This window comes from Osmerus eperlanus, chromosome 13, assembly GCF_963692335.1.
Source record: "Osmerus eperlanus chromosome 13, fOsmEpe2.1, whole genome shotgun sequence".
NCBI lineage: Eukaryota > Metazoa > Chordata > Actinopteri > Osmeriformes > Osmeridae > Osmerus > Osmerus eperlanus.
In genome coordinates, this window is record NC_085030.1 from 10,310,208 (window position 1) to 10,334,879 (window position 24,672).

Below are 24,672 nucleotides of genomic sequence, written 5' to 3' on the forward strand. Positions count from 1 at the left end.
ACATCCTGTAACTAGCACTACACAGCTGACTCAAACATGATTACATCCTGTAACTAGCACTACACCGCTGACTCAAACAAGAAAAACTGCATTGGCTCGAACGTTTAAACAGGGAAGCTCAGATAGTAATTTAAACTGTGGATTTATTCTTGTTAGAAATGGTGATGTAAGGATTTGAAAGAGTTTGTATTTACTGTAATGTTAGTGAAAAGTAGGATTATGATGGTTTAATAGACCTCAAAAGAATGTCTTGGAATATAAAATCACATCAGTGAATGACAAGGCAGACACTGGATTTTGAATGATTTCAGAACTTTTTATTTGAAATGTCAGTGTTCAAGAGAAAATAAAACAGCAATATAAATATTAGCATAAAAATAAGAGAATAACACAGGAGGGGGGTTGCGTGGGGTCTAAGCGTTTCATAAGAAAGATATTACAGCAGGATAGAATATTAGCCCAGCGTTTGCCGGATGGACATATATAATATTCATAATAATTTGTTCATACGGACAGAGAGAAAGAGAGAGGCATTCTTTCACAAATGCACTTCACAGAAAAAATAACATAATTCAGATTACAGAAGGATAGAAAGATTTTCAGTATATCTTTTTGTTTCATTTCATTACAGGGTGATAAAATGGAGAGAAAGAGATAGAGAAATAATAAACACAAAAATATGCGCAACACATATCACAGGTTAACTAGTCTACGCGTGTCACTCTTTTACTTATCATCTAAAGTTATTGTCTTAATTTTCTTATTTACACTGAGTAAGAGTTAGTTGGCTTTCATGGTGCTTAGGTACTACATTGCAACACAAACTGTTGAAGAACATTTCAGATATTTGCATTTACATTTTTTTCGAAGTGGTTTTCTCATTTTTTTCTTGAAAAACAAATGCAACACATTCCAGTAGTAAGCCACGCCTTTTGGAAGGGGGACTTTTCTTTTGTAAATGGTGGTGTGGTCCATACTATACAAACAACTGGCTCATACTGTACCATCGACAGGACTTTTACTTTGTGTTTATTTACAGTGGGGAAGAGCCTTCACAGGACCAGGGAGCAGAGTGTTGGAGTGAAGGGTACAGTCGGAGGTTAGCATTCAGAGACTGGATTTCAACTGAGGGTTAGTGAGGGGAGCTGATGCCCCCCCTCCCCTCTCTCTGTGTGAAGTGGTATATCCAACTCTGACATAGACAGGTGTGCTTGGCTCTGTCAACCTCTAACTTGGGTCAGTGCATTAGAGGAAGTTAAGGTCTGGGGATGGATGGGTCTACAATGGGGCCTCTGTACATTCAATGGGTAGAGCCACGGTTGTTTCCCCCTCCCCCCATGTTGTGAATGATTATGATGCCAACCCAGACGGTGTACCCATCGCCCTGCCCTCTCTGTCCCCCCTAAACCCAGCCTGCAAGCTGCCTCTTCATGCAGTGGAGTCCTGATGGACACGGACGGCAGAAAAAGGGAAACACTTTCATATCTTGAACAACTCCTCTATCCTACGAAGTCATCGAAAACAAAGGAATTTTTTTTATATCTTCTCACTTCAAGAAATATAATCAGCACTTTAGGACGGCTTACGGGGAAATACCCCTAGGGGCCTAAGATGTGTCCTAACTCCTAGCTCAACTTAGTCCATTAATGATCTACAAGTTCCCTACTTCTAATCCCAAGTGATTAACCACTTAAATCATGTCATCTTCTGAATAACAACAGTGCATCTTATTGTTTGGCTCTCTGAGTGGGATAATGAGTGAGGGGGGAGGGGCACACAAGCTGGTCTGGAGGAGTCGGGATGTGGGGAGATGGAGTCTGTGCCCATCTGTGGCACTTCAGAAGGGGCAGTGCCCGCACTATTTGCCACCTGCACAGACGACAGACTGTTGATGGGATAACATGCTGCCCCAACCCCCCTCACCCCACCCCATATACCTCCCCCCTCAAGGAGTTCATGCTCAGGTCATAGAAAATCACTGGAGATTATCAATGAATATAGTAAAATATGCTTGCACAAAAATAGGGGTTTTACCCACACTATTGTGTCAGGTTAATACTACTAGTGCATTAGCCGGTGTGGTATTTATGGGTAAGGAAGTAAAGGTTAGGGTTCCTCCTAGCAAAACAAACATCAATGCATAGTTTTAATCTATACGGTATCTGTGTTTTTTTTTTTTTTACCTATGAGGAACATGCAAGAGTGTGTGTGATACCTGTGTTATAGCCTCGTCACGTTTCTCTGAGCTAAGGAGCATTATAGGGCGGATCCTTCAGGAGCCTGACAATGGCATTTTAGAATACATCAACAACAATCTATTTTTTTCCAACTTAGGGAAAATAGGGAATTGTAAATCCTACATATGACACATTTATGAATACATCACCAGGATCCGCCTTGTTTTCCCAGCAAGGTCTCTTCTTAGTCTGACTCTGGTATTATGTGAATCTCAAAGCACTGATTCACCCAAATACAACCCCCCATAGCCCTAGCCACTTTTTACTGACCAACTGAGTGGCAATACGTCTGCACGAGTAAAACATGTTATCTTGTCCAACGGTTTCTGATTAGCCTCCATAATGAAAACCATAAACTATTTGCTGTTTGCTCTTCCACCTTCAGCACCTTCAGATTCTTAATGGCCCTCGAGACAAACTTCACAAAATCCACATCTTATTACCAAGGATAACTGACCAGTAAATCACCCTGATTAGGATGAAACAGTTAATAGTAGAAGAGGCATAGGGAGTTTGAGGGGGGGTTGAATTTGAGTCCCGATCAGGGCTGGGTGGGGGGGGTCAATCAATCTACCCCTCCGTCCGTCCGTGCGCCCGGGCCATCCTACTTCTTCTCCTTCTTGGTGGACTTCTTCTTGGAGGCCGGGGTCTGGGCAGCCTTGGGGGGCTCCACCTGGGCCTGGGCCTGGGGCGGGGGCAGGGCCTGCTGGGCCGCGGCCTGCTGCAGCTGCTGCTGCTGCTGGAGCAGCTGCTGCTGGAGGAGCTGCTGCTGCTGCTGCTGGGGGTTGGAGGTCAGCGTGGCCGTGCTGCCCGGGATGTACACGTTCTGCCGGTAGTCGGGCACATGCTGGAGGGTGAACTGGGGGCTGTAGCGGGTGCTCAGGCCCATGGTGCCCGGTCCCAGGGTGGCGGTCGCCTCGCTCACTTCTGGGGGGAAGAGGGAGAGAGCGGGGGAGGGGGAGGAGATGGGCGTGGAACGCGTTAGTGAGGCATGGCGGTGAAGGGCCATCAATGTTTTGTCAGTACAGGACAAAGATATTCTAATGACATGCTACATGAGCCAATATGCAAACATGAAAAATTGAAAAGACTAACAGGATTTAAAGTTTTTTACATGATATTATCGTTATATAATGTTAATTCCATTGAGGTGAATTGAGTGTGGCAGCGAGAGGGAGTGAGAAAAGAATGAAACAGAGAGAAGGGGTGGGGGGTGTTCTACAATGGTGAATATGCACCGACATTTTGTAAAGGTTGACATATCCTAGTCCTTTGTGCTTTGCCAGTGACTGCATTTATTTCTGAATCCGTGTGTGTGTGTGTGTGTGTACCCAAATGTGTATTCTGACTGTGTGCAAATGACGTAGCTGCCTAGCTCATATAATTCTCTCCCAGCCCCTGCATTGCAGCCCTACTAGCACACACACACACTCCCCCACGTACTCTCCCCTCCCCCGCCCCTACACTCTGCTCCTCATACATGCAGCTGTATACACACAGCATACACAAACATGCTGGAGACGTGTAGAACACGCAGACATGCATTGTCTCATAGGCAATCCCATAGGTACATATCCTACCCTAGAAATCAACTGGAACAATCTATGCTTCTGGTTTGTAACTAGATGTTGAATCCATGGGTTATTGGGTGTGATACAAACCCCTGTCCTTCCTTCTTAGGATCTCAGCTCAGCCCTACACGGAAAACATTTCATTTTGTGTGTGTGTGTGTATTGACGTGTCCTGGTGGGAGGAGGGCTGTTAATGTGTGTGTGCGGAGAGAGAGAGAAACAGAGAAAGAGAGCAAGAGAGTGAGAGAGAGGGAGGGAGGAAAGTAGCAATGTGTCATTGGTGGAAATAACAATGGAAACAATGACTTGAGTGGATGTGGCAACAAATCTCATTGAGTCTTCCCGGACTGTGTGCGTGTGTGCATGTGTGTGTGTGAGAGAGAGAGTGCTGGTTCTTTGTTTAGGTAGGGAGACCTTGCTCTCAAGGGCAACTTGATGAGTGAATATCTATGTTAGAACAATTATTTAGGCAATTCACACAATCCACAGTAACAGCCCAAATATGAGTCACTGTGTGCGTGTGTGTGTGTGTGTGTGTGTGTGTGTGTGTGTGTGTGTGTGTGTAGGAACTGCAGCAAGGGAATCTGTGATATCACAGGCTACTTAATCATCTGTTCTGTGTGTGTGTGTGGGTGTGTATGTGTCTGGGAGGGGGGGCGGATAAGGCGTGTGTGTCTGTGTGTGTCAGTGTAAGTGTGTGCCCTCTAGCTTTTACAGCAGGCTCACAGCGTTCTGAACTGTGTACAATGCAAACACTAACCTTCTGTCATGTTATTGCATTAAACACATTCTGAGTGGAATTGTTCAATCCTGGAGACTGCGGGTGGATTTTTCCCACTGTATGTGTGTGTGTGTGTGTGTGTGTGTGTGTGTTTGCGTGCGTGCATTTACAGGCCCAATACAAAGAGCCATGGAAACATCAATGAGGACAGAGAGGGCTTTATCAATGAGTCTGGCCACATGCCCTCAAACCAAACAGGAAGATACCCTGACCTTTCCACCCCTCCCACCAACTCTTTTACCCTTCCCTCCATCATGCAGCCCAACCATTAAAGGAAGGATGGATGGAGGAAGGGAGGGACTTCAAGACTGGGGTGGATGATTAAGAGTGGTAAAGAGAACAGAGCTTGTGATTGTCTTCCCTAAAGTTTGTAGGTTTGATTTCGGGTGTCGACATATGAAATCAACAGTAAAGTCAAATATTCAGTCAGATAATGCTATGAAAAAACTATTGATTTGAAAGACTACATTAATAGAAGATAAATGGATTGGGAGGGAAGGAGCGAGGCATTGAACCTCAAAGATAGGATTGGTGGAGAGGGAGGGAGGGAGGGAGGGAGGGAGGGAGGGGAGGGGAGGGGAGGGGAGGGGAGGGGAGGGGAGGGATGGAGGGACGTGGAGGTGTTGGACTCACCGTTGGCTGCGGCCATCAGGGCTTGGAGCTGCTCTGCCTCGGTAGGGGGGTTGGGCCAGGGTCCGGTTCCCATGGCAACCTCAGGTCCACCGACGGCCCTATGGGAAAGGAAGGGGGGAGAAAGAGAGATAAACCGTCAACGACCGGTAGCCATTTTGAAATAAGGGGTTGTAATGCCTGTTGTTAACCGGCTCCTGAGGAGACGGTTGGTGCTTTATGATGTGAAGTCATGTGACCTGCTCAGAGCCTATAACTGGCAGGACAGAGCAGGATGTGTACTATGTACATGTACTCCCAGGCAAACAACACACATAAACACACGCATATTGTTGTATACACCTAAACCGTGGTATGATTACTACATCCACACCATGTTGTATCTGATAAAACATTAATGGCACCACATTAAAGGGAACAGCTGTCTGTATGCTATTCACACACGCATTCTCAAATACACACGCACACACACACACACACACACACACACACACACACACACACACACACACACACACACACACACACACACACACACACACACACACACACACACACACACACACACACACACACACACACACACACACACACACAGCCACAAGCACACAAATGAGGGAGTTGAGCATTTCCATCTGGGCAGAATTCATGTTCAAAGACTTGTTTGTTTAAAGGCTCCCATTTACATGAGGAGAACAAAGGGGAAAACAGACCTGCTCTCTATTATGCTCACCTAAACACACACGCACACACACACAACATTTAGGTTAAATTATTTTTGCTGGGCCTCTTCTGGAACACTTTTCCAGAGGCACCAGACTTGACTATATACAATTCTGGTGTTATAAGTGTTTGTTTGCCTGACTTATCCAGTTTTCTGTTCCACAGTTAGTGCTGATTGACTGTAATAAGAGCTCGATAGGATCAATCACACAACCATAGCAGACAGCTGGACACTGGAATGTAACTGTTCTAGAATCCAACTATGAAAACACACGCGAACACATACACACACCTGGGTAACTGGAGTGGATACTGACACTGGAATTCCAAACGACCTCAAGTAAATGAATGTGTGTGTATGTGTGAGTGAATGTGTGTGTGTGGTTATAACCATTTCAGTAGCACCCCCAACCACCTAAATCAGGGGACTTTTAGCCCCAAGCGGTTGTGGGTAAAAGGTTTGGCCCCTTTACTAAACCTTGGGGGGTGGGGGGGGAGATTGGCACATGAGGGGTTAAAGGGACGCCAGGGTCTTAGGTCCCACTTCCTGAATTAAACGAGCTGCAGTAAAAAGAACTAGATGGACATATGTGTGTGTGCGCGAGTGTGTGTGTAAGATGGCAGCAGTAAAAGAGAAGGGAATGCTCCTTCTTTGGTCTCTTTTTGGAACCAATTAAAAACCTCCAGGCATGGTCATCTAGATCGGGACAGTGACCAGGAGAGAGAGAAAGACCGAGAAAGATAATGCGAGGGAGAGAGGGGGGGGCAGACTAGGTGAAGATTGCATAATCATTCTGCCAAAATCCAAAGTGGCTTTTATAAATGTGCCAGAATACAATTAATAAAAAACGTGACCAGTGTCTAAATGAGAACCAGACTGCTGGGTTACGGGTAGATCAGTGGAGCCTGGTCGGCCATCTTGTGTCTTCCCTTACAGATAAGGGGATGCCTCGTTTGTCCCTAATTAGCGGCAGCCTGCACTTATCACATCCTGTGGTTGTGCTAAGCACTTCCTGTGGTCAGGATTATCACTTCCTGTGGGCTGGAGGGCTGTCTTGGTTGCCAGCCGAGCATGAAATACACATCTCATGTGGGAGGAACCCCACCTTTTGTGGACACCACTGTTCAGCACTCCCAGACAGTGTCCTTCAGGCCTATACTGTAGCTCTCTGTGGAAACACTCAAGTGTTTTTACTTTGGTTGTGTCACTACAGTGTTGTGCTAGAGTAACTGTCCTCCTTGTCTTTTAGACCTAAAATTAACTATATCTTCAACCCTTATCATATAACTGTCTGGTTAGGCTCTGTATGCAATCTGGGCTACTTTGTGTTTAGTCTTTTTTACAAAATGTCTTCATAACATTCACCTCTTCAGATTTTCTGTTCCTGACAGGGTTTAAACTCTGTCTCCTTGTTTTTCTTTTCTCCATGATATCGTTTTTTTCTGTTCTCAGTCATACTAGCTCTACATCCTATATCTCTATCAAGATCTTGCAAACCAAGGCCTGCTGTCTTCTCTATGCAGTCAGATGGCTCCCGTCCCTCACCAGAGTCATGGAGAAGGTCTCCCTGTGTCTGCTGCCCGGCAGGGCCAAACAGAGATCACACAGAGACACCCCATGATGTCATGAGCTCAGAAGACTCCCTGCATCGCTCTCTCTGACAAACACACATCAAGGGATCCCCCCTCACAGGAACCAAGCATTTACACACAGAGGAATTATTGTTCAAAGACTTGTGACCATGCTTAAGTCCGTCACACAATGCAGATTAAGACAACAACTAATTTGAGAAAAACTAAACTAAATTGACTAAAAGACGACTTAGCACACCATGGCAAGTTGAGTGCACATAGGGGAGCCAATCGTATTCCCCCGTCAAGCAGTTACTAGGTCAGGGGGACCAATAGCATGGCTTTGTATTAGCTAGTAAGTCTGAGCTACAGAAACAAGCACATCTAAACACAACACTGTGCACTACCTATACTAGCCATGGCTACACTTTGCCTTCAATCACTGGCCTCAGATCAGATCTTACAACAATACAGATAGTGTAAGCATTGACAAGAGACTTGTCAAAACTGATCCCCAACCAGTCTTTAAAGGCACAGCGTAACCACAGTGTCTCTAAACACACAAGGTGATACCTTCTCCCCTGGTTGGGCGTCCATCGTATGTGTGTGGCATGCTTGAAGGGGCTGGAAAGATAGATGGGTTAAAATGGCCTAAGCATCTTAGCATGTTAGCATCTAGTCACACCCCTCATGTCTACAGCTGAAGAACTCAGCACCTCCATTTTCTGTGGAAAAATAACAAGGAGTCTGGGACTTCAATCAGACATTCTGAAGGGAAGCTAAAATCACTTTTCTTTTCTTCGCAAATGAATTATGGCCAATGTATCCATAGCCTTGGTGGTATTACAACATGACCTACTCTAGTGTTTTTGTTCACTGTCAGAAATATGTGTGTGTGTGCATGAGCCTAAAAGCCCCATGGGTAAGAGAAACAGAGGGGAGCAGAATTTTTCCTCCTCCAGAGTGGCCCAGTCTTTGGCTCACGGAATGTTTTGTGTAATGTGTTATGGAAACAACTCAGTTCAGCATAGGATACAGACCAAATGATCTGTGAACTGGACACACACACACACATACCCTCTCCATCCAAATAAAACTGCCAATTGTATCATAACAATACATTTCATGTATTCAATCAACCAGATTTCGGTGAGAGAGAGAGAGAGAGAGAGAGAGAGAGAGAGAGAGAGAGAGAGAGAGAGAGAGAGAGAGAGAGAGAGAGAGGAGGGGGGGAGTGTAAGAGAGACAGAGGTAGCTGGTCCCTATGTGCTTCTAGACTCTCCCCTCCCCCAGTCTTCACCAGTACTGAGTGATGGTACACAGGCGCAGGGAAAGATGTGGAGGGAGGGATGAGGCCAGGAGGAGAGGTGTGTAAAGAGCATCCGCCATTTTGTGGAGTACGGAACAGCCTTGAAACAGGCAAAACATCAATTTTTCAATCCAATTTGAAATACAAAATATGAAAATATGACTCAGAGACACTGATTCAGATTCTAAGTAAGAATTGTGTCCTGACTAATTCTTATGAATGCCCTTCAGCTGTAGAGGAGAGCTGATTTGATTACCATGGAACAATCTGAGCCAGCAAGCGGAGAGGTCTGTGTATTCTTACGGCAAGCTCCTTCATCCCCTGACATCTGTCCTCTCTCAATCCTTTGGTCTCTCTCTCTCTCTCTCTCTCTCTTTTTCTCTATCTTCATGTCCCTCCCCCACTCTCTCTGAAATACTTAGTAGTATAAAGATAGGTCTTTGGTCATGAGCACACTCCTCAGTGGGTGGTATGTTTATGGTGTGTGTGTATGAGTGTGTGTATGTGTGTGTGTCTACTCACCCACTAGGTCCGGGTCTCTGTCCCTGGTTGAAACGCCAGTCATTGTTGGGAGGCTTTTGCTGTAAAAAGAGAAAGAAAAAACAATGTTCAATCTCTTCTTCCGCAAGTCTGCCTTCTCTGTGCAGGGATCGGTATAACGTTTATGATGTGAGTCCGTTTCTCTAGGGTCATGTGTGGAAGCGTCCCTCACTGTGTGTGTGTGTGTGTATGGACTCCAGACTACCAAGGAGACTGAAACCAAGGATACACATGATGACAACTGTCTGGGAGCTCTGGGCAGACATTTTGTTCTGAAATCCTCAGAGCATGAAAGGTCACTTGAAGCGCACAGATACACACACCAAATCAGCCAAACACACGCGCGAATGCATGCTAGCACTGCGCATCACTGAATAACCACTTCTAATTAGGAAGAGAAAACAACAACAACAAAACAGTTCAAGCCAAACTAAATCAAACTAACTGAATGAGCCTGTACAGTACAAGAGAAGGATGTGTACCCTGGTTGGACAGAACCTCCTCTAATGATTCCCCAGATACTACAGACAACAGAGAGCATCCGCAAAATGGCCGCCTTTGTTTTTCTGATGCAGACAGAAACATTTTATGGACATGCTCTGTGTATAAAAATTAAATGACACTTACACACACTCGCTGATCACTACAGATAAGTTACTACAGATAAGTTACTACAGATAAGTTACGCTAGCAGAATCAATACAATCATTAGAGACTTGCCCAAGGTCTTTGTGCACAATCAGCTATTGTTGGGGGAGATAGGGCTTTTAGCATCTGGGCTAATTGAGTGACTGTATAATTCACATCACTCTCATAAAGACCTGATTGTGTTTATCTTGGAGAAGCTGGAGTAGACTGTGAGAAATCAATCCAGTCTGAATATAGCTACTGTTTGTTGTTTTACCAGTACATCCTCAAACAGAAAAAGCCTTCAGAGACTGAGATGAGTGTTTTAGGGAGAGATACCATTTTTTTTCTTCCCACTCAGTCATTCTTCCTTTCCTCACTCTCTGACTTCCTCTCTCTCTCTCTCGCTCTCTCTCTCTCTCTCTCTCTCTCTCTCTCTCTCTCTCTCTCTCTCTCTCTCTCTCTTTCTCTCTCTCTCTCTCTCTCTCTCTCTCTCTCTCTCTCTCTCTCTCTCTCTCTCTCTCTCTCTCTCTCTCGCTCTCTCTCTCTCTCTCTCTCTCTCTCGCTCTTCACATTCCCTCCCTTCACCCTTTTCTCCCTCCCTGTGTAATGAAGTGGTTCAGTGAATGGAGCCCTGGCCTGGTTCCAGGCCCCAGACTGCCTCCTAATCGACACTGGAGCTCCCCAGAGATACAACAGCAGGCCAACATGCTGCATTATTAAAAGCTCTGTTCGACCACTGAGACATGGCGGAGGGTGAGAAGGGAGAGAGGGGAGAGAGGGAGGGGAGGGAGACAAGAAAGAGAGAGAAGGAAGAGAGAGTGGAAGGGCGGGAGGGAAAGAGGGAGGCCGATAGAAACCCAAAGCTATCCTGTTACAACAACACACCCACGGTGTCTGCCTGCAGTTCACATCGCACCTGACCAAAGGAGGCCGACAAGGTTAAATTTCAGCCCAGCCCCGGGGATCTCTCATTCAGTACTCCCTCAAACACAATAAGACAGCACCTCAATCTATGTATGCTAATTCTCTTCCCCGTCAGAGCTATCCAGGCATTTTCAGGTAAAAACAGATTTCAATGGTTGACTTATTACATCCCCCTCTAAATGTCTCTACTAAACACAGACAAACAAAATAACTGCTCTCTTTTTCAACTATTATTATCCTCTCTAAATATGAGAATCATGACTTGAAGATGTGGAGAGAAGTGGGCGGACAGGAAATCTAATTTGCTCCATGACGCAGGGGTCAATTTGTTTCAAGTAGGCAGACTACCTTACTGACGGATACTCTGTGTGTTTTGGCGGGCAGTGGGAATGGTGAAAGTGTGTGTCTGTGAGAAGGGGGAGAGGAGAAAGAGAAAAAGGGATTTTTCTTCTTAGAAAGTGTCCATGGAGAGGCCCAGCATTCCAGCTATGTGACGCTCTGACCAGACACACACACACACACATTTCTAGAGGTCAGTCCCAAGGTCAATTCACGCCACAGGCATGTGGGATAAAGGGAAACAGACACTGTATTGACACTGATGCTCCATGCCGGGACATCTGGGAAAACGCCCCCTCTACCTACACTGTGGTGTGTTCACACCCCAAAAAGATAATGGATCGTTCACAAGAACCCTATTTTACACTATCAACAGACCAACTCAGTAAAGAAGGACCACTGGGAGAGATCCTAGTGTAACAGACACTAAGCAGGGCTGGAAGAACTCCTCTGGAACCAGTTCATCTGAAACCAAACCAGAGCCGATTAGACTCTAGACTCCTTCCTAGACCTTCTGTACTGAGCTCAGAGGTTCCAACCCAGAGAGTCTTACCAACCTACCAGCTTCTAATACGCTTACCATGATCACAGAGAAGGAGATTGGAGCTCATAGCTTGAATAACCCTGGAAATTACAATGTGGCAAAAGGCCATGGACAGGCCAACAGCCATCACACACAGTCACTGGGATTGAGGGTTTAACCAATGAGAGTGAAAACAGTGTGTGTGTGTGAGTCTTGGTCCTCAGAAAGGAGAAGCTGCTAATCGCCTCAGACCTACATGTGGGCCCCATCGGGAACTGTGTGTGTGTGTGTGTGTGTGTGTGTGTGTGTGTGAGGGAAGAGGGAAAGCACATCTGGTTCAGTGGATCAATGGGCGGTTAACCCTTCTATCCCCACCAAGGAAATGTGAATGAGGGGTGTTTCAATAACCGCTTTCCACCAAAGCACCACACACACACACACACACACACACACACACACACACAGACATTGTATTCACACCAGCTGGACTCTGATAATCTGGTAAATTTGAGGAAGTCTCTCTCACACACACACACACACACACACACACACACACAAGCACACCCACACAGTCAATATCCTGTGTCCCTTCCCCCAAATCACACACACAGAGCTACTATTGGTCTAGACAGAACCATGGATAGAGTGCACCTGGTGCTCTTTTCTGAAAAGAGGAAGTCGTTCCTATCTTGGTCTTTCAACAGCCTCACACACACATGCACACACAGACTTCCATCCAGTGCTCTCCCAATCAACTTTACTTTCAACTGTGTCGATGATTACTCTAGGGTAAAATCTAATTCCTCTAACTTCACTTTTGACAGTTTCAACAAACTCCATGACACACTAGTAGAATATAAATCCACTAAGAACTGAGAAGACCTGCCTGTAGATGTTGACATTACCTACAGAAAATTCCGACACAGTCTCACTGAACCATAGAATACACGTGCCTATTTATTGTGTGTAAACACTACAATTCACAAACTACTAAACACTTCACTGTGTCTAATGGACCGTGCCATCACACCCGCATGGCCTTTTACGAAAACACACACTTACTCACCAGTGAGCTAATACCCTGGGCATGATTTTTATTTCTTAGCCAATCAGCGATTTTGACACAAGTATTACAGTGTTCTAGATCCTTAGGTGCAGTGTTGCTAGGCCCTTGTGAATAAGGAGTGTGACTGGAGGACACTGGGCCATCAGACTTACAAAGGGACAGTTGGACCCCGAGGCCCTGCTAAGATTACACACTGCTGGAAGGCTCTGAGCGCCTGACAGCTCCCTGTTGTGTACACACACACACACACACAGAGACTGATTGCAATCTTTCTGGGGCTCCGGCCCAGTAGTGGACGGTCCTTATGTCGCTGCGGCGCACGTGCGTTAAGCCTTTTCCTCAACTCCATCTCCCTCTCCATCACTCTCTATCTCCCTCCCTCTCTCCCTCTCTCCGTTGTCCCCGATCCACACGTGTCACTGGAGCAGGGAGACAGATGGTACCCTGTCAACCCCAGGGACAACACAATTCAAAGAAGGAGGAGAGAGATGAAAGAGAAAGAGAGAGGAGCTACGGACATGATAAAACCAAGTCATGACATGAAACAGAGACCTACACAAAAATGATTGAGAAAATATCATGTTAGCCATGCCACCAAATAAGTCCTGCTTTTCAGATTCCTTTAAGAGTAAGAAACTGGAAGAGTAGAGGCACAATCCCTGACTTTATAGAGAGATTAACATAAAAAGAGTGGAGAGAAGGAGGAGGGCATGTACATTCTCCTCACATGAATCATGCTGGAGCACTAGTCTTCCATCTTGAAACCTGATAAGTCTCTCACAGACAGCAAGTGGAGAACACTACTCTTTCTCCTTCTCTCTGGCTTTCTCTCTCTCTCTGTCTCTCTCCCTCTATCTTTCTGTAAACATAGACACATTCAGATTCTATCCACACCCCTACAGCACAGAGTAGAATGGTATTCCTAACAAATGTTTTGGGAATGCCTGAGCGAGGCTGCGGCTTAAAGAACACACACAGGGCGAGGTCACAGTCGGTCATGTGACCTAGCAGGGTTGGGGGGACAACAGGAAGTCAGAGGTCGCAACAGGAAGTCAGAGGTTAGGACGTGAACCCTGGAATTCCTGTTTTTCAGCCACTGCTTTATTCTTTTACTCCTTCTCCCCCCCTTCTCTTCTTTTCCTTCCTTTACCCTCTTCCTCTCCCTCACACCCATCCTCTTTTCCAGCCATGTGTCTTCTCCCTCCCCCTCTCCTCCTTCCCTCATCCTGTTCTCCTCCACTTCCTATTCACCAGGATCTATTTTCATCTGTCTGTCCTCTCCATCTGTCAAACCAACCCCAATACTCCCCTTACTCTTTTCCATCTATCCCACTCAACCACCCATTCCCCCGCCTTCTCCATTACACTCAAACACCAAATCTCCTTATCTCAATCTCTCTCTCTCCATCCATCTATCTATTTGTAGAACACTCATTCCCTGATTCTGGAAGCCAGAGAGAGCGACTACATCCAGTAGCCTTGGGTCAGATTAAATATTAAACCGTTCTTCATTTCCTCTCTGCAGTGGAGACGACACAGTTTTAAGTGCTAACTCACCACACGCATTCTAAAGAGAGGAATTACGCTTAGGAAAAATGCTGCACAGATACGTGACTCAGACAATCTGGGTCAGAATGTAGCTGCACGCGTTGGCATGTCAATACAGTTCTGTAACTATGTTCTGATCATTAAGTTGCCATGTAAGAACCTTTTTTTTCCATACTTATACCAACGGCTGAGGTTTTTCTAGATTCGATAGCTAAGTTGCACTGCCAACAAACCTCACTGGTCCAAAAACACCTTTTTTGATCATGGCGGAGTAACCCCCAAAAGACCCTGCCAGCCCCTGCCCCCCAGCCCTCACCTCATTGGCTGAGTTCATAAGGTGCTTCCTGTTGAGAGTCATGCTGAGCGTGTTATTGTGACTCAGCATGGGCGTCTTGACGAACACAAAGTCGCTCCGACTGGAGAGGGTGGAGTAGCAGGGTCTGTAGGTGCGCGTGTTGGGCTCCTGAGAGCCCCCCACCACCTCCATGTAGCGGATGGGCCCGTCCGTGTTGAGCTGGAGGTGGAGGTCCTTGCTGGGTCTCTGGTGGTAGGCTCGGTGGGGGCGATGGCGCCCGTAGCAGCAGCAGGAGCCTTCCCCGGGCTCGCGGCGCCGGAGGCAGCGTACCAGGAGGATGACGCAGGTGACGAAGGACACGAAGGACACGGACGCCAGGGAGATGATGAGGTACAGCGTGATGTCCGTCATGCCGCCGCGCCGCGAGATGATCGACGTCTTGCGCGAGTCGGAGGCCTTCTCGCCTCCGCCCGCCCCCTTCTCCTCCACCGTCACCTTGATGTCCACCGTGGTGGAGAGTGGAGGCTCGCCGTTGTCCTGGATGACCACGGTGATGTCGTAAGCCAAGCCCGCCTCCTCCTCGGCCAGCTTGCGCGCCGTGCGGAGCTCGCCAGTGTGGGGGGTGATGCGGAACAGCCCGGCATTAGGGCCTGGGGTGATGGAGTAGAAGAGCCATGCGTTATGGCCACTGTCTGGGTCCACCCCCACCAGCTTGTTAATAAGATATCCAGGCTCTGCTGACTGGGGCACGCTGAACTGCAGTCCTGTGTCCTTGAGGAAGGGGGGGTGGACCATGATGGGGGCGTTATCGTTCTGGTCCACCACGAACACGTGCACGGTGACGTTGGCGGTCCGGTGAGGGGCGCCGGCGTCCCGTGCCTGCACCTCGATGCGGAAGGCGTTGAGCTGTTCGTGGTCCAGGGAGCGCATGCTGTAGATCTGTCCACTGTCAGGGTTGATGTACACGTAGGAGGACACTGAAGATCCCTGCACCAGGCTGGGGAGGATGGAGTAGGAGATGCGAGCGTTGTCCCCCACGTCCGGGTCCGAGGCCGTCACCACGGCAATGGGGGTGCTGGGGACGTTGTTTTCAGGTACGTCCACCGAGTAGGAGGGCTGGGAAAAAGAAGGAGCGTTGTCGTTGACGTCCGACAGCTTAACCACGAAGGTTGTCTGCGACGACAGGGGCGGGGAGCCGCCATCCAACGCCATGATGACCACTGTGTACTCCGGGACGTTCTCACGGTCCAGGTTGCCGTCGGTGATGAGGTTGTAGTGCTCCCCGAAGGCGGAGTTTAGTTTAAATGGCAGCCCTTGTTGTACCTTTAACGTTACTTCACCATTCTTACCGGAGTCTAGGTCCCGGGCGCTAATGAGAGCGATGACCGTGCCTGGAGCTGCATCCTCTCTGATGGGACTGGTCACTGATGTCAATGTCACCTCCGGGGTGTTGTCATTGACATCAGTGATGTCCACTATAACGTTACAAGATCCCTCCATGGCGGGGGTTCCTCCATCCCTGGCCTGCACTGTGATGTGATAATCATTAGCTGCCTCGTAATCCACGTCACCGTTCACACTGATCTCCCCGGTTTTAGGATTCACACTGAAAAGCTTGAGTACGCGATCCGGCGTGTATTTACTAAAAAGGAACGATATCTCTCCATTCAGGCCGTTATCAGCGTCCGTCGCATTCAATTTCGTTACTAAAGTGCCCGGTGCTACATTCTCCAACAGGTTGACTCTCGTCACCGGCTCGTCAAAGACAGGTGCATTGTCATTTACGTCTAGAATTTTTATGAGCAGAAAGGTCGAGCCTGATTTCTCCGGCTGTCCCCCGTCTACGGCAGTAAGCAACAGGCGAAACGAGGCCTGCTTTTCCCTATCCAGCGCTTTCTCCAAAACTAACTCTGGAAATTTACTACCGTCACTTTTCGTTTCCACATTCAACACAAAACAGTCGTTCGGTGCAAGGTGATAAGTGCGCAAAGAGTTGATACCCACGTCGGGGTCGTGCGCGCTCTCCAATCGGAAGCGGGTTCCCGGTGCTGCTGCTTCAGATATTTCCAAGGAAATGTTCTTGTTTGAGAACTGCGGAGCATTGTCATTCACGTCTACGATTTCCACCAAAACACTATACATTTGTAAAGGAGCCTCAAGTACAATCTCAAGATGTAACGAACATGTTAGGCTAAGTTCGCACATGTGTTCTCTGTCAATAGTCTGCCTAATGACCAAATCACCGGTCGCCTGGTTTACCTCAAAGTACTGTGCGTTAGATTCCGAAACGACGCGTAATTTTCTTTGAATTATCCTTTGAATGGTCAGACCCAAATCCTTAGCGATGTTCCCGACGACGGAGTCCGGTTTCAGTTCCTCCGAAATGGAATAACTGAGCTGGGCGGACGCACTCGAGAGGCACGCCAGGGAAAAACACAGCCTCAGCACGGGCCACCCTCCGGAGCGCTTCCCCTGTCTGCGTTCCATTGTGAGAGTGATGCCCCGGGACGGGCGATGGAAAAGTTTTACGTCCTTCTTTTACCATAACCCATCCATATTCTCATTAAAACGACGTTACCAGGCCATCGGTAAACACTTCCGTTTGAGAAAAAGAGCGATGGGAAGTTTAGAAGTAATCATGACGTCCTAGTTCTATGTGGAAAATATAGGAGAAAAAAGTTCGACTCCGGTGCCTCTGCTAAAACTCTCAACTCTGGCTCCTCCACTCCCCTCCCCACATGGGCGGGGTCAGACCACAAAGGCTCGTCTCCTATTGGCGCAGAATTCCGAGAAGAGTTCCCCCATGCAACAGACTCGCTGAGCACTGAATGAAACTTTACAGACTCACATCTCACTGTCAAGAAAGCTAGACATGTATACATACAGGCTTTTTTTTAAACTTGGAAAGAGCTAGGGAATATTGGAACTGCAATCAAAGTAGTAAGTAGGCTAAATATAGATTGTATATTGCCTATTGTTAAACATTACGTGTTCTTTCAGAGAGCGGATAGAATTGAAAGCATGATAGAACATTGTACCAACTTCTTGTTTTGTGTCAGGAACAGATGCCTTTGTTGGCAATTTATTTATATAGAAAATAGCAAGGTATTTTGTCCAACTGTTATGATGAAGCTACCCGCAAGGCGGCATAGTTTCCTAAGTAATCCAGACCCCCATCCCCCCAACCCCTCTACCGACAGACATGTCTAAGAATGCAGAGCAGATTTTGGAGAGGATGCAGCCATTAGCCTGACTGAAGTGACATACTGATGTGTGCCACATGTCTGCCCTTCATCCTGCCTATTCAGCAATGTACTACTACATCATGGACCCATACTAACCCATAGCAAGACATGGAAAAAGGGAGGAGACCGTTCAATGATTTTTGTGTCAATGAATATCTTATTCCTATAATACAATAATGTGAATGATAAAACATTGGTATCAGCGTGATATTGAAATGATTTCCTGTACGGTTATTTCACAAAAGTGTAGGCCTATCAGACTGAATAAGCTATGAAAAAGAAATGTGTGTGCAAATGAAACGCAAAGTAATGAGCTTTTCAACAGATGAAGTTATGGACATAGACTAAAAGTAAGCGTTTAAAAAAAGAACAGAAAAGAAGGCTGTGCCTTTGGTTGGCCTACACTGACGGAATTGAATTTGAAGTTGCAAAGGCCAGTGATTCTAACCATAGATATATATAAACGTTGTTTATATATATCTATGATTCTAACCACCATGACGTCACGTAACTGACGCACACAAAGTGAAACGACTGTTGCGCGCCATAACAAAGTTGGATTTTCTCCTCACCTGCTGGCTCTCAAAGGTCCAGGCGCTGTCGGGTAAAGACGCGTCTAGGACGTTGATCATCTCCTTAAAGTCAGTGGTGCTGCTGGGCTTAACGAAGGTGAAATCACTGAACTCTGACATGGGAGAGAGGCAGGACCTGAACGACTGACTCTGAGACAACATGTCCCCTCCCAGGACCTCCACGTACTTAATAGGCCCGTCACTGTTGAGCTGGATCTGCAGGTTTCTGTTGGGGTTCGTGTAGCCGTCATAGTCTGCCCGTCTCATGCAACAACTACCGCTGCTGTTTTTAACGCACCTCACAGTTAAGATAACAAAAGTCAGCACAGAAAGAACGGATACTGAGGCCAGAGAGAGGATGAGATAGAGGGTGATTCTACCGTTTTTGTTACTGGGCTCAGGCGCTTTCTGTCGGAGGTCTAAGATGGGTTCGTGTAGCCCGTCCTCTATCAGTATTGCCACCGTGACTGTGGTTGACTGGACCGGCTCCCCGTCGTCTTTTATCTCTATAAGCAGCCTCTGAGAGGAGTCATCCTGCTCAGACACAGCGCGTTTAGTCCTCACCTCCCCCGTGTAAATATTGACACTGAACAGAGACGCATCTGTGGCCTCCGCCAGTTTATAGGAGATCCAGGCGTTGTGGCCAGAGTCTGCGTCCACGGCCGTCACCTTGGTAACCAGGTGGCCTGCTTTAGCGGAGCGGGGCATCTTCTGATGAGAGAGCGAGCCCAGGGCAGCGGAGGGGTAAATAACAGCGGGGGCATTGTCGTTCTGGTCCAGGATAAAAACATGGACAGTGGCGTTGCTGCTCAAAGATGGAGAGCCGTGGTCCTTTGCCTGCACCTGAATCTGAAACACCTTGAGTTTCTCATAGTCGAACGAGTGCATGCTGTAGATGCTGCCGTTATCAGAGTTCATGTATACATAGGAGGACACAGACACGTCCTGCACCTTGGAATCCAGGATGGAGTAAGAGATCTTGGCATTGTCTCCTAAATCCAGGTCAGTTGCGGATATCGAGTAGAGTATGGAGCCTGGTAATCCATTCTCTTTCAAATACACATTATAGGAGGGATGGCTAAATTTAGGAGGGTTGTCGTTTACATCAGTGATACTAACAGGTATTGTTTTTTTCGTGGTGAGGGGAGGAGAGCCAGAGTCAGTGGCTGTTATCTCAATATTATACTGTGAGAAACTCTCTCGGTCCAGAGTTTCACTTGTGACCAGTGCGTAATTATTAGAAAATGACGGTTTTAGAGTGAAAGGGTAACCCTTGGGGAGTTGTAACATCACTTTACCGTTATCCCCAGAGTCAAGGTCCCGAGCGCTCAACAAGGCAACTACCGTGCCACTTGGTGCATCCTCGCGCACTGGGCTTGGCTGAGAGGTGAGAACTATTTCGGGATGGTTGTCATTAAAGTCTATAACATCTACCTGCACGCGACAATGTCCCTCCATTTCAGGTAGGCCTTTGTCTTTTGCAGTTATATCGATATGGTAGGATGCAACACTCTCGTAATTTAATTCGCCCTTCAAAACAATTTCTCCCGTTGAACGATCAATTTCAAACGTTGATAAAATATTTTCTGATGTTCGTGGTCCAAAAAAGAATTCGATTTTACCATTAAGTCCGTCATCAGCATCGGTGGCCTTGGGCTTGATTATAGAAATTCCTTTTACGCTATCTTCTCTTAATGAGACTTTGTACACGTTCTTATCAAACACTGGAAAATTATCATTTATGTCCAAAACGGTAATAGTTATCTGGGTTGTCCCTGATCTGACTGGGTTGCCCCCGTCTAACGCTGTCAATAGAAGCTGATGGACAGCTTTCTTCTCTCTGTCTAGCTGCTTCTCTAACACGAGCTCGGGGACATTTTTACCATCGTCAATTTCTTTCATTTTCAAAGTGAAACATTCATTTTTACTCAGAGTATATGATTTGAGAGAATTACTTCCCACATCAGGATCTTCAGCACTCTCCAAAGGAAATCGCGTTCCCGCAGCAGCTAATTCCACTATTTTCAAACGTAATTCCTTGGTTAAGAAACTAGGGGAATTATCATTAATGTCTCGTATTTCCACCTCAATACGATGTAACTGTAAGGGGTTCTCAATGACAACCTGCAGCGGTAATACACAGCTCGCGCTTTGTCCACATAAAGTCTCTCTGTCTATCCTCTCATTGACGACCAGCTCGCCCTTCCCCGCATCCACTCGGAAGTACTGCTTACCAGCCTCGGAGGCGACGCGCAGTTTACGATCAAAAATCTCAGATAGTCCCAAGCCCAGATCTTTGGCTAAATGTCCTACAACAGAGCCCTGTTTCAGTTCCTCAGAGATGGTATAGCGAGTCTGTCCGTCAATTGTACTCCACAAGAGAAAGAAAAGATGCCACCAAAGAGCCAGCCACCTCCAGTCTCGGTATCCCATTCTCTTTGTCATCCCTTATCCGTTACAACACAAAATTTCCTCCAAATAGATGTTCATATCAAATTCCAAGACAAAAATGAAAAAATGAAAAAATACATTTCCTCAGTCATTTTCCAAAAGTATTTGCTAAAATAAAGCCTGTAACTGCCATTTGATATTCCATCATCTTCTGTATACGAGCATCTCTCTCTCCCCCAGCTCTGAGCATCGTAGGGTTACGGTGCTGTGGCTAGGGGGAGGGAGTAGATCTCTTTGTACAGTTCTGCATCCTATTGGTGCACTGCTCCCATCTGTAACACCCAATAGGGGGTAGAGAAAACGGTGCTCTTAAAGTCATAGCAGCCCGTAAGCTTTCATGAACTTGCACAGGGTAGGCAGAGAAACAACTATTTGCAGTGTAGTCATTGAGCTATACTTTCAAAAGCAAGAATATTTTTGTATGTACACTTATGCCAGACTACAATATGATTTCTCCAAGTATTGTTGTAAATAAAGCAATTGGGATGGAGCTCTATTCAGGGTCTGTCGGAATGCTCGGCTAAAGAATCATTCATAAACCCCACTGTGGTTTCATGCAGAGTCGCTGTCCACATCGATGGTGCTGAAAAGATAACCCCCACATAGCTGAGCCTAACTTTCAACTGGCATTGCGCAGGTCAAACAGTGCACATTGTGCTGTAATAGAGCTACGAGCTGAAAATAGATTAATTTAAACACACCACCACAAAGCAGAAAAGGAATAGAATATGAATTTAAAAACGAGCTACAGCAACGAAAACGAAAAGACGTGTTGTTGACTGATTGATGGAAAGTGATAAATTGTCCCCACTTGTCACAGATAGTTTACGTCACACAGTTTAGAGTTCTAGTGGTTGAGAAATAAAAAGTGCACAATTAAATTAATGTAATCATATGTCATATAATGTGACACTTTCGATAGGCTAAATACGATAAAAGTAAACCCACAATGTTCAGCGTCATGAATATGTTTTTCTTCTCACCTGCTGGCTCTCAAAGGTCCAGGCGCTGTCGGGTAAAGACGCGTCTAGAACGTTGATCATCTCCTTAAAGTCAGTGGTGCTGCTGGGCTTAACGAAAGTGAAATCACTGAACTCTGACATGGGAGAGAGGCAGGACCTGAACGATTGACTCTGAGACAACATGTCCCCTCCCAGGACCTCCACGTACTTAATAGGCCCGTCACTGTTGAGCTGGATCTGCAGGTTTCTGTTGGGGTTCGTGTAGCCGTCATAGTCGGCCCGTCTCATGCAACAACTACCGCTGCTGTTTTTAACGCACCTCACAGTTAAGATAACAAAAGTCAGCACAGAAAGAACGGATACTGAGGCCAGAGAGAGGATGAGATAGAGGGTGATTCTACCGTTTTTGTTACTGGGCTCAGGCGCTTTCTGTCGGAGGTCTAAGATGGGCTCGTGTAGCCCGTCCTCTATCAGTATTGCCACCGTGACTGTGGTTGACTGGACCGGCTCCCCGTCGTCTTTTATCTCTATTAGCAGCCTCTGAGAGGAGTCATCCTGCTCAGACACAGCGCGTTTAGTCCTCACCTCCCCCGTGTAAATATTGACACTGAACAGAGACGCATCTGTGGCCTCCGCCAGTTTATAGGAGATCCAGGCGTTGTGGCCAGAGTCTGCGTCCACGGCCGTCACCTTGGTAACCAGGTGGCCTGCTTTAGCGGAGCGGGGCATCTTCTGATGAGAGAGCGAGCCCAGGGCAGCGGAGGGGTAAATGACAGCGGGGGCATTGTCATTATGGTCCAGGATAAAGAAATGGACAGTGGCGTTGCTGCTCAAGGATGGAGAGCCGTGGTCCTTTGCCTGCACCTGAATCTGAAACACCTTGAGTTTCTCATAGTCGAACGAGTGCATGCTGTAGATGCTGCCGTTATCAGAGTTCATGTATACATAGGAGGACACAGACACGTCCTGCACCTTGGAGTCCAGGATGGAGTACGAGATCTTGGCATTGTCTCCCAAATCTGGATCCATAGCTGACACTGAACATAATATTTTACCAGGCGGATAATTCTCTTTCACGTTGACTGTGTAGGATCGTTGAGAAAACACTGGTGGAAAATCATTTACGTCTGAAATGTCAACGATAATTTCCTTGACTGCTGTCAGTGGTGGTGAACCCGCATCAGAGGCCATTATCTTAATTCTGTATTGGGGATTTTTCTCCCTATCGAGTTTGGAATCAGTCACTAGCGCATAATGATCAGAAAAAGACGGCTTCAATTTAAAGGGGCAATCTGTCGGCAAACTTAAACTTGTTTTGCCATTGTTGCCTGAATCTATGTCTTTCGCATTAATTAAAGCGACCACGCTGCCTATGGGAGAGTCCTCTCTTATTGGAGTTGATAGAGAAGTGAGGATTATCGCAGGAGAATTGTCATTCACGTCTTGAATCTGCACCTGCACAGTACAATGGCCTTGCATCTTAGGTGTTCCCTTGTCAGACGCCCTAACGTCAAAATCATATTTACTACACAGTTCGTAGTCCACTACACCATTAACAGATATTGCACCGCTTTCCGTATGAATATGAAATGTTTTGAGGACACTTTCTGATGTATCCTCAGCAAATGAGTATACGACCTCGCCGTTCTCCCCGTCGTCAATATCAACAGCTTTAACCTTTAAAATTACGGTCCCTTTTTCCATGTCTTCTCTGAGAGGGACTTCGTAAAGCAATTTCTCAAACTGTGGAGCATTATCGTTATTGTCTAGAACATTAATAGTGATCTCTGTCGTTCCTGAACGGACTGGATTCCCTCCATCTGTGGCAGTGAGAAATAGCTTATGCTCTAGCAGTTTCTCTCTGTCTAACTGTTTCTGTAACACCAGCTCTGGAACTTTCATTCCATCTTTGCTGTTTTTTACGTTTAATGCAAAATGTTCATTTTGACTTAGTTTGTAGGATTTTAACGCATTTGTGCCTACATCGGGATCCGAGGCACCTTTCAGGGGAAACCGCGTCCCAGAAACAGTGGATTCAGCAATATCTAAAATATGCTCAGTCTTGGCAAAGACTGGTCCATTATCATTGATATCCTGTATTTCTACTTCCACACGGAACAACTGTAACGGCTTGTCGATTATTACTTGCAAAGGCAAAACACAGCTCGCGCTTTGTCCACATAAAGTCTCTCTGTCTATTCTCTCCTCGACGACCAGCTCGCCCTTTCCCGTATCCACTCTGAAATACTGCTTACCAGCCTCGGAGGCGACGCGCAGTTTACGATCAAAAATCTCAGACAGTCCCAAGCCCAGATCTTTAGCTAGGTTCCCTACAACAGAACCCTGTTTCACTTCCTCCGGGATAGTATAGCGAGTCTGTCCGTCAATTGTACTCCACAAGAGAAAGAAAAGATGCCACCAAAGAGCCAACCACCTCCAGTCTCGGTATCCCATTCTCTTTGTCATCCCTTATCCGTTACAACACAAATTGCCCAGATGTATTTTCCTCCAAACAGAAATTCAAATCAAATTCCAAGACCAAAAAACATGTTTCTTTAGTCATTTTCCAATATGTTTACTTGAATAAAGGATGTAACTGCCATTTGATATTCCATCATCTTCTGTATACGAGCATCTCTCTCTCCTCCAGCTCTGAGCATCGTAGGGTTACGGTGCTGTGGCTGGGGGGAGGGAGTAGATCTCTTTGTACAGTTCTGCATCCTATTGGTGCACAGCTCCCATCTGTAACACCCA

The 24,672-nt window shown here is 46.6% G+C and overlaps 1 protein-coding gene across 48 annotated transcripts in view; it reads right to left on the reverse strand.

The window, feature by feature from the left end:
* Positions 1-295: 295 nt before the first annotated feature.
* LOC134033077 (protocadherin gamma-A11-like) overlaps positions 296-24,672 on the reverse strand; it is a 127,965-nt gene continuing 103,588 nt past the window's right edge. For 21 of the 48 annotated variants that reach the window (XM_062477242.1, XM_062477238.1, XM_062477237.1 and 18 more), the window contains exons 2-4: positions 9,346-9,404; positions 5,223-5,320; positions 296-3,164 (exon numbers count right to left, since the gene is read on the reverse strand). In XM_062477242.1, coding sequence (XP_062333226.1) covers positions 2,842-3,164; positions 5,223-5,320; positions 9,346-9,404 — 480 coding nt within the window. In that variant the 3' untranslated portion in view covers positions 296-2,841. Of the gene's footprint in view, positions 3,165-5,222; positions 5,321-8,087; positions 8,139-9,345; positions 9,405-14,709; positions 17,405-18,505; positions 21,124-21,939; positions 24,573-24,672 lie in introns of those variants that run through there. The other 27 variants (XM_062477219.1, XM_062477214.1, XM_062477213.1 and 24 more) reach the window with 8 other exon arrangements.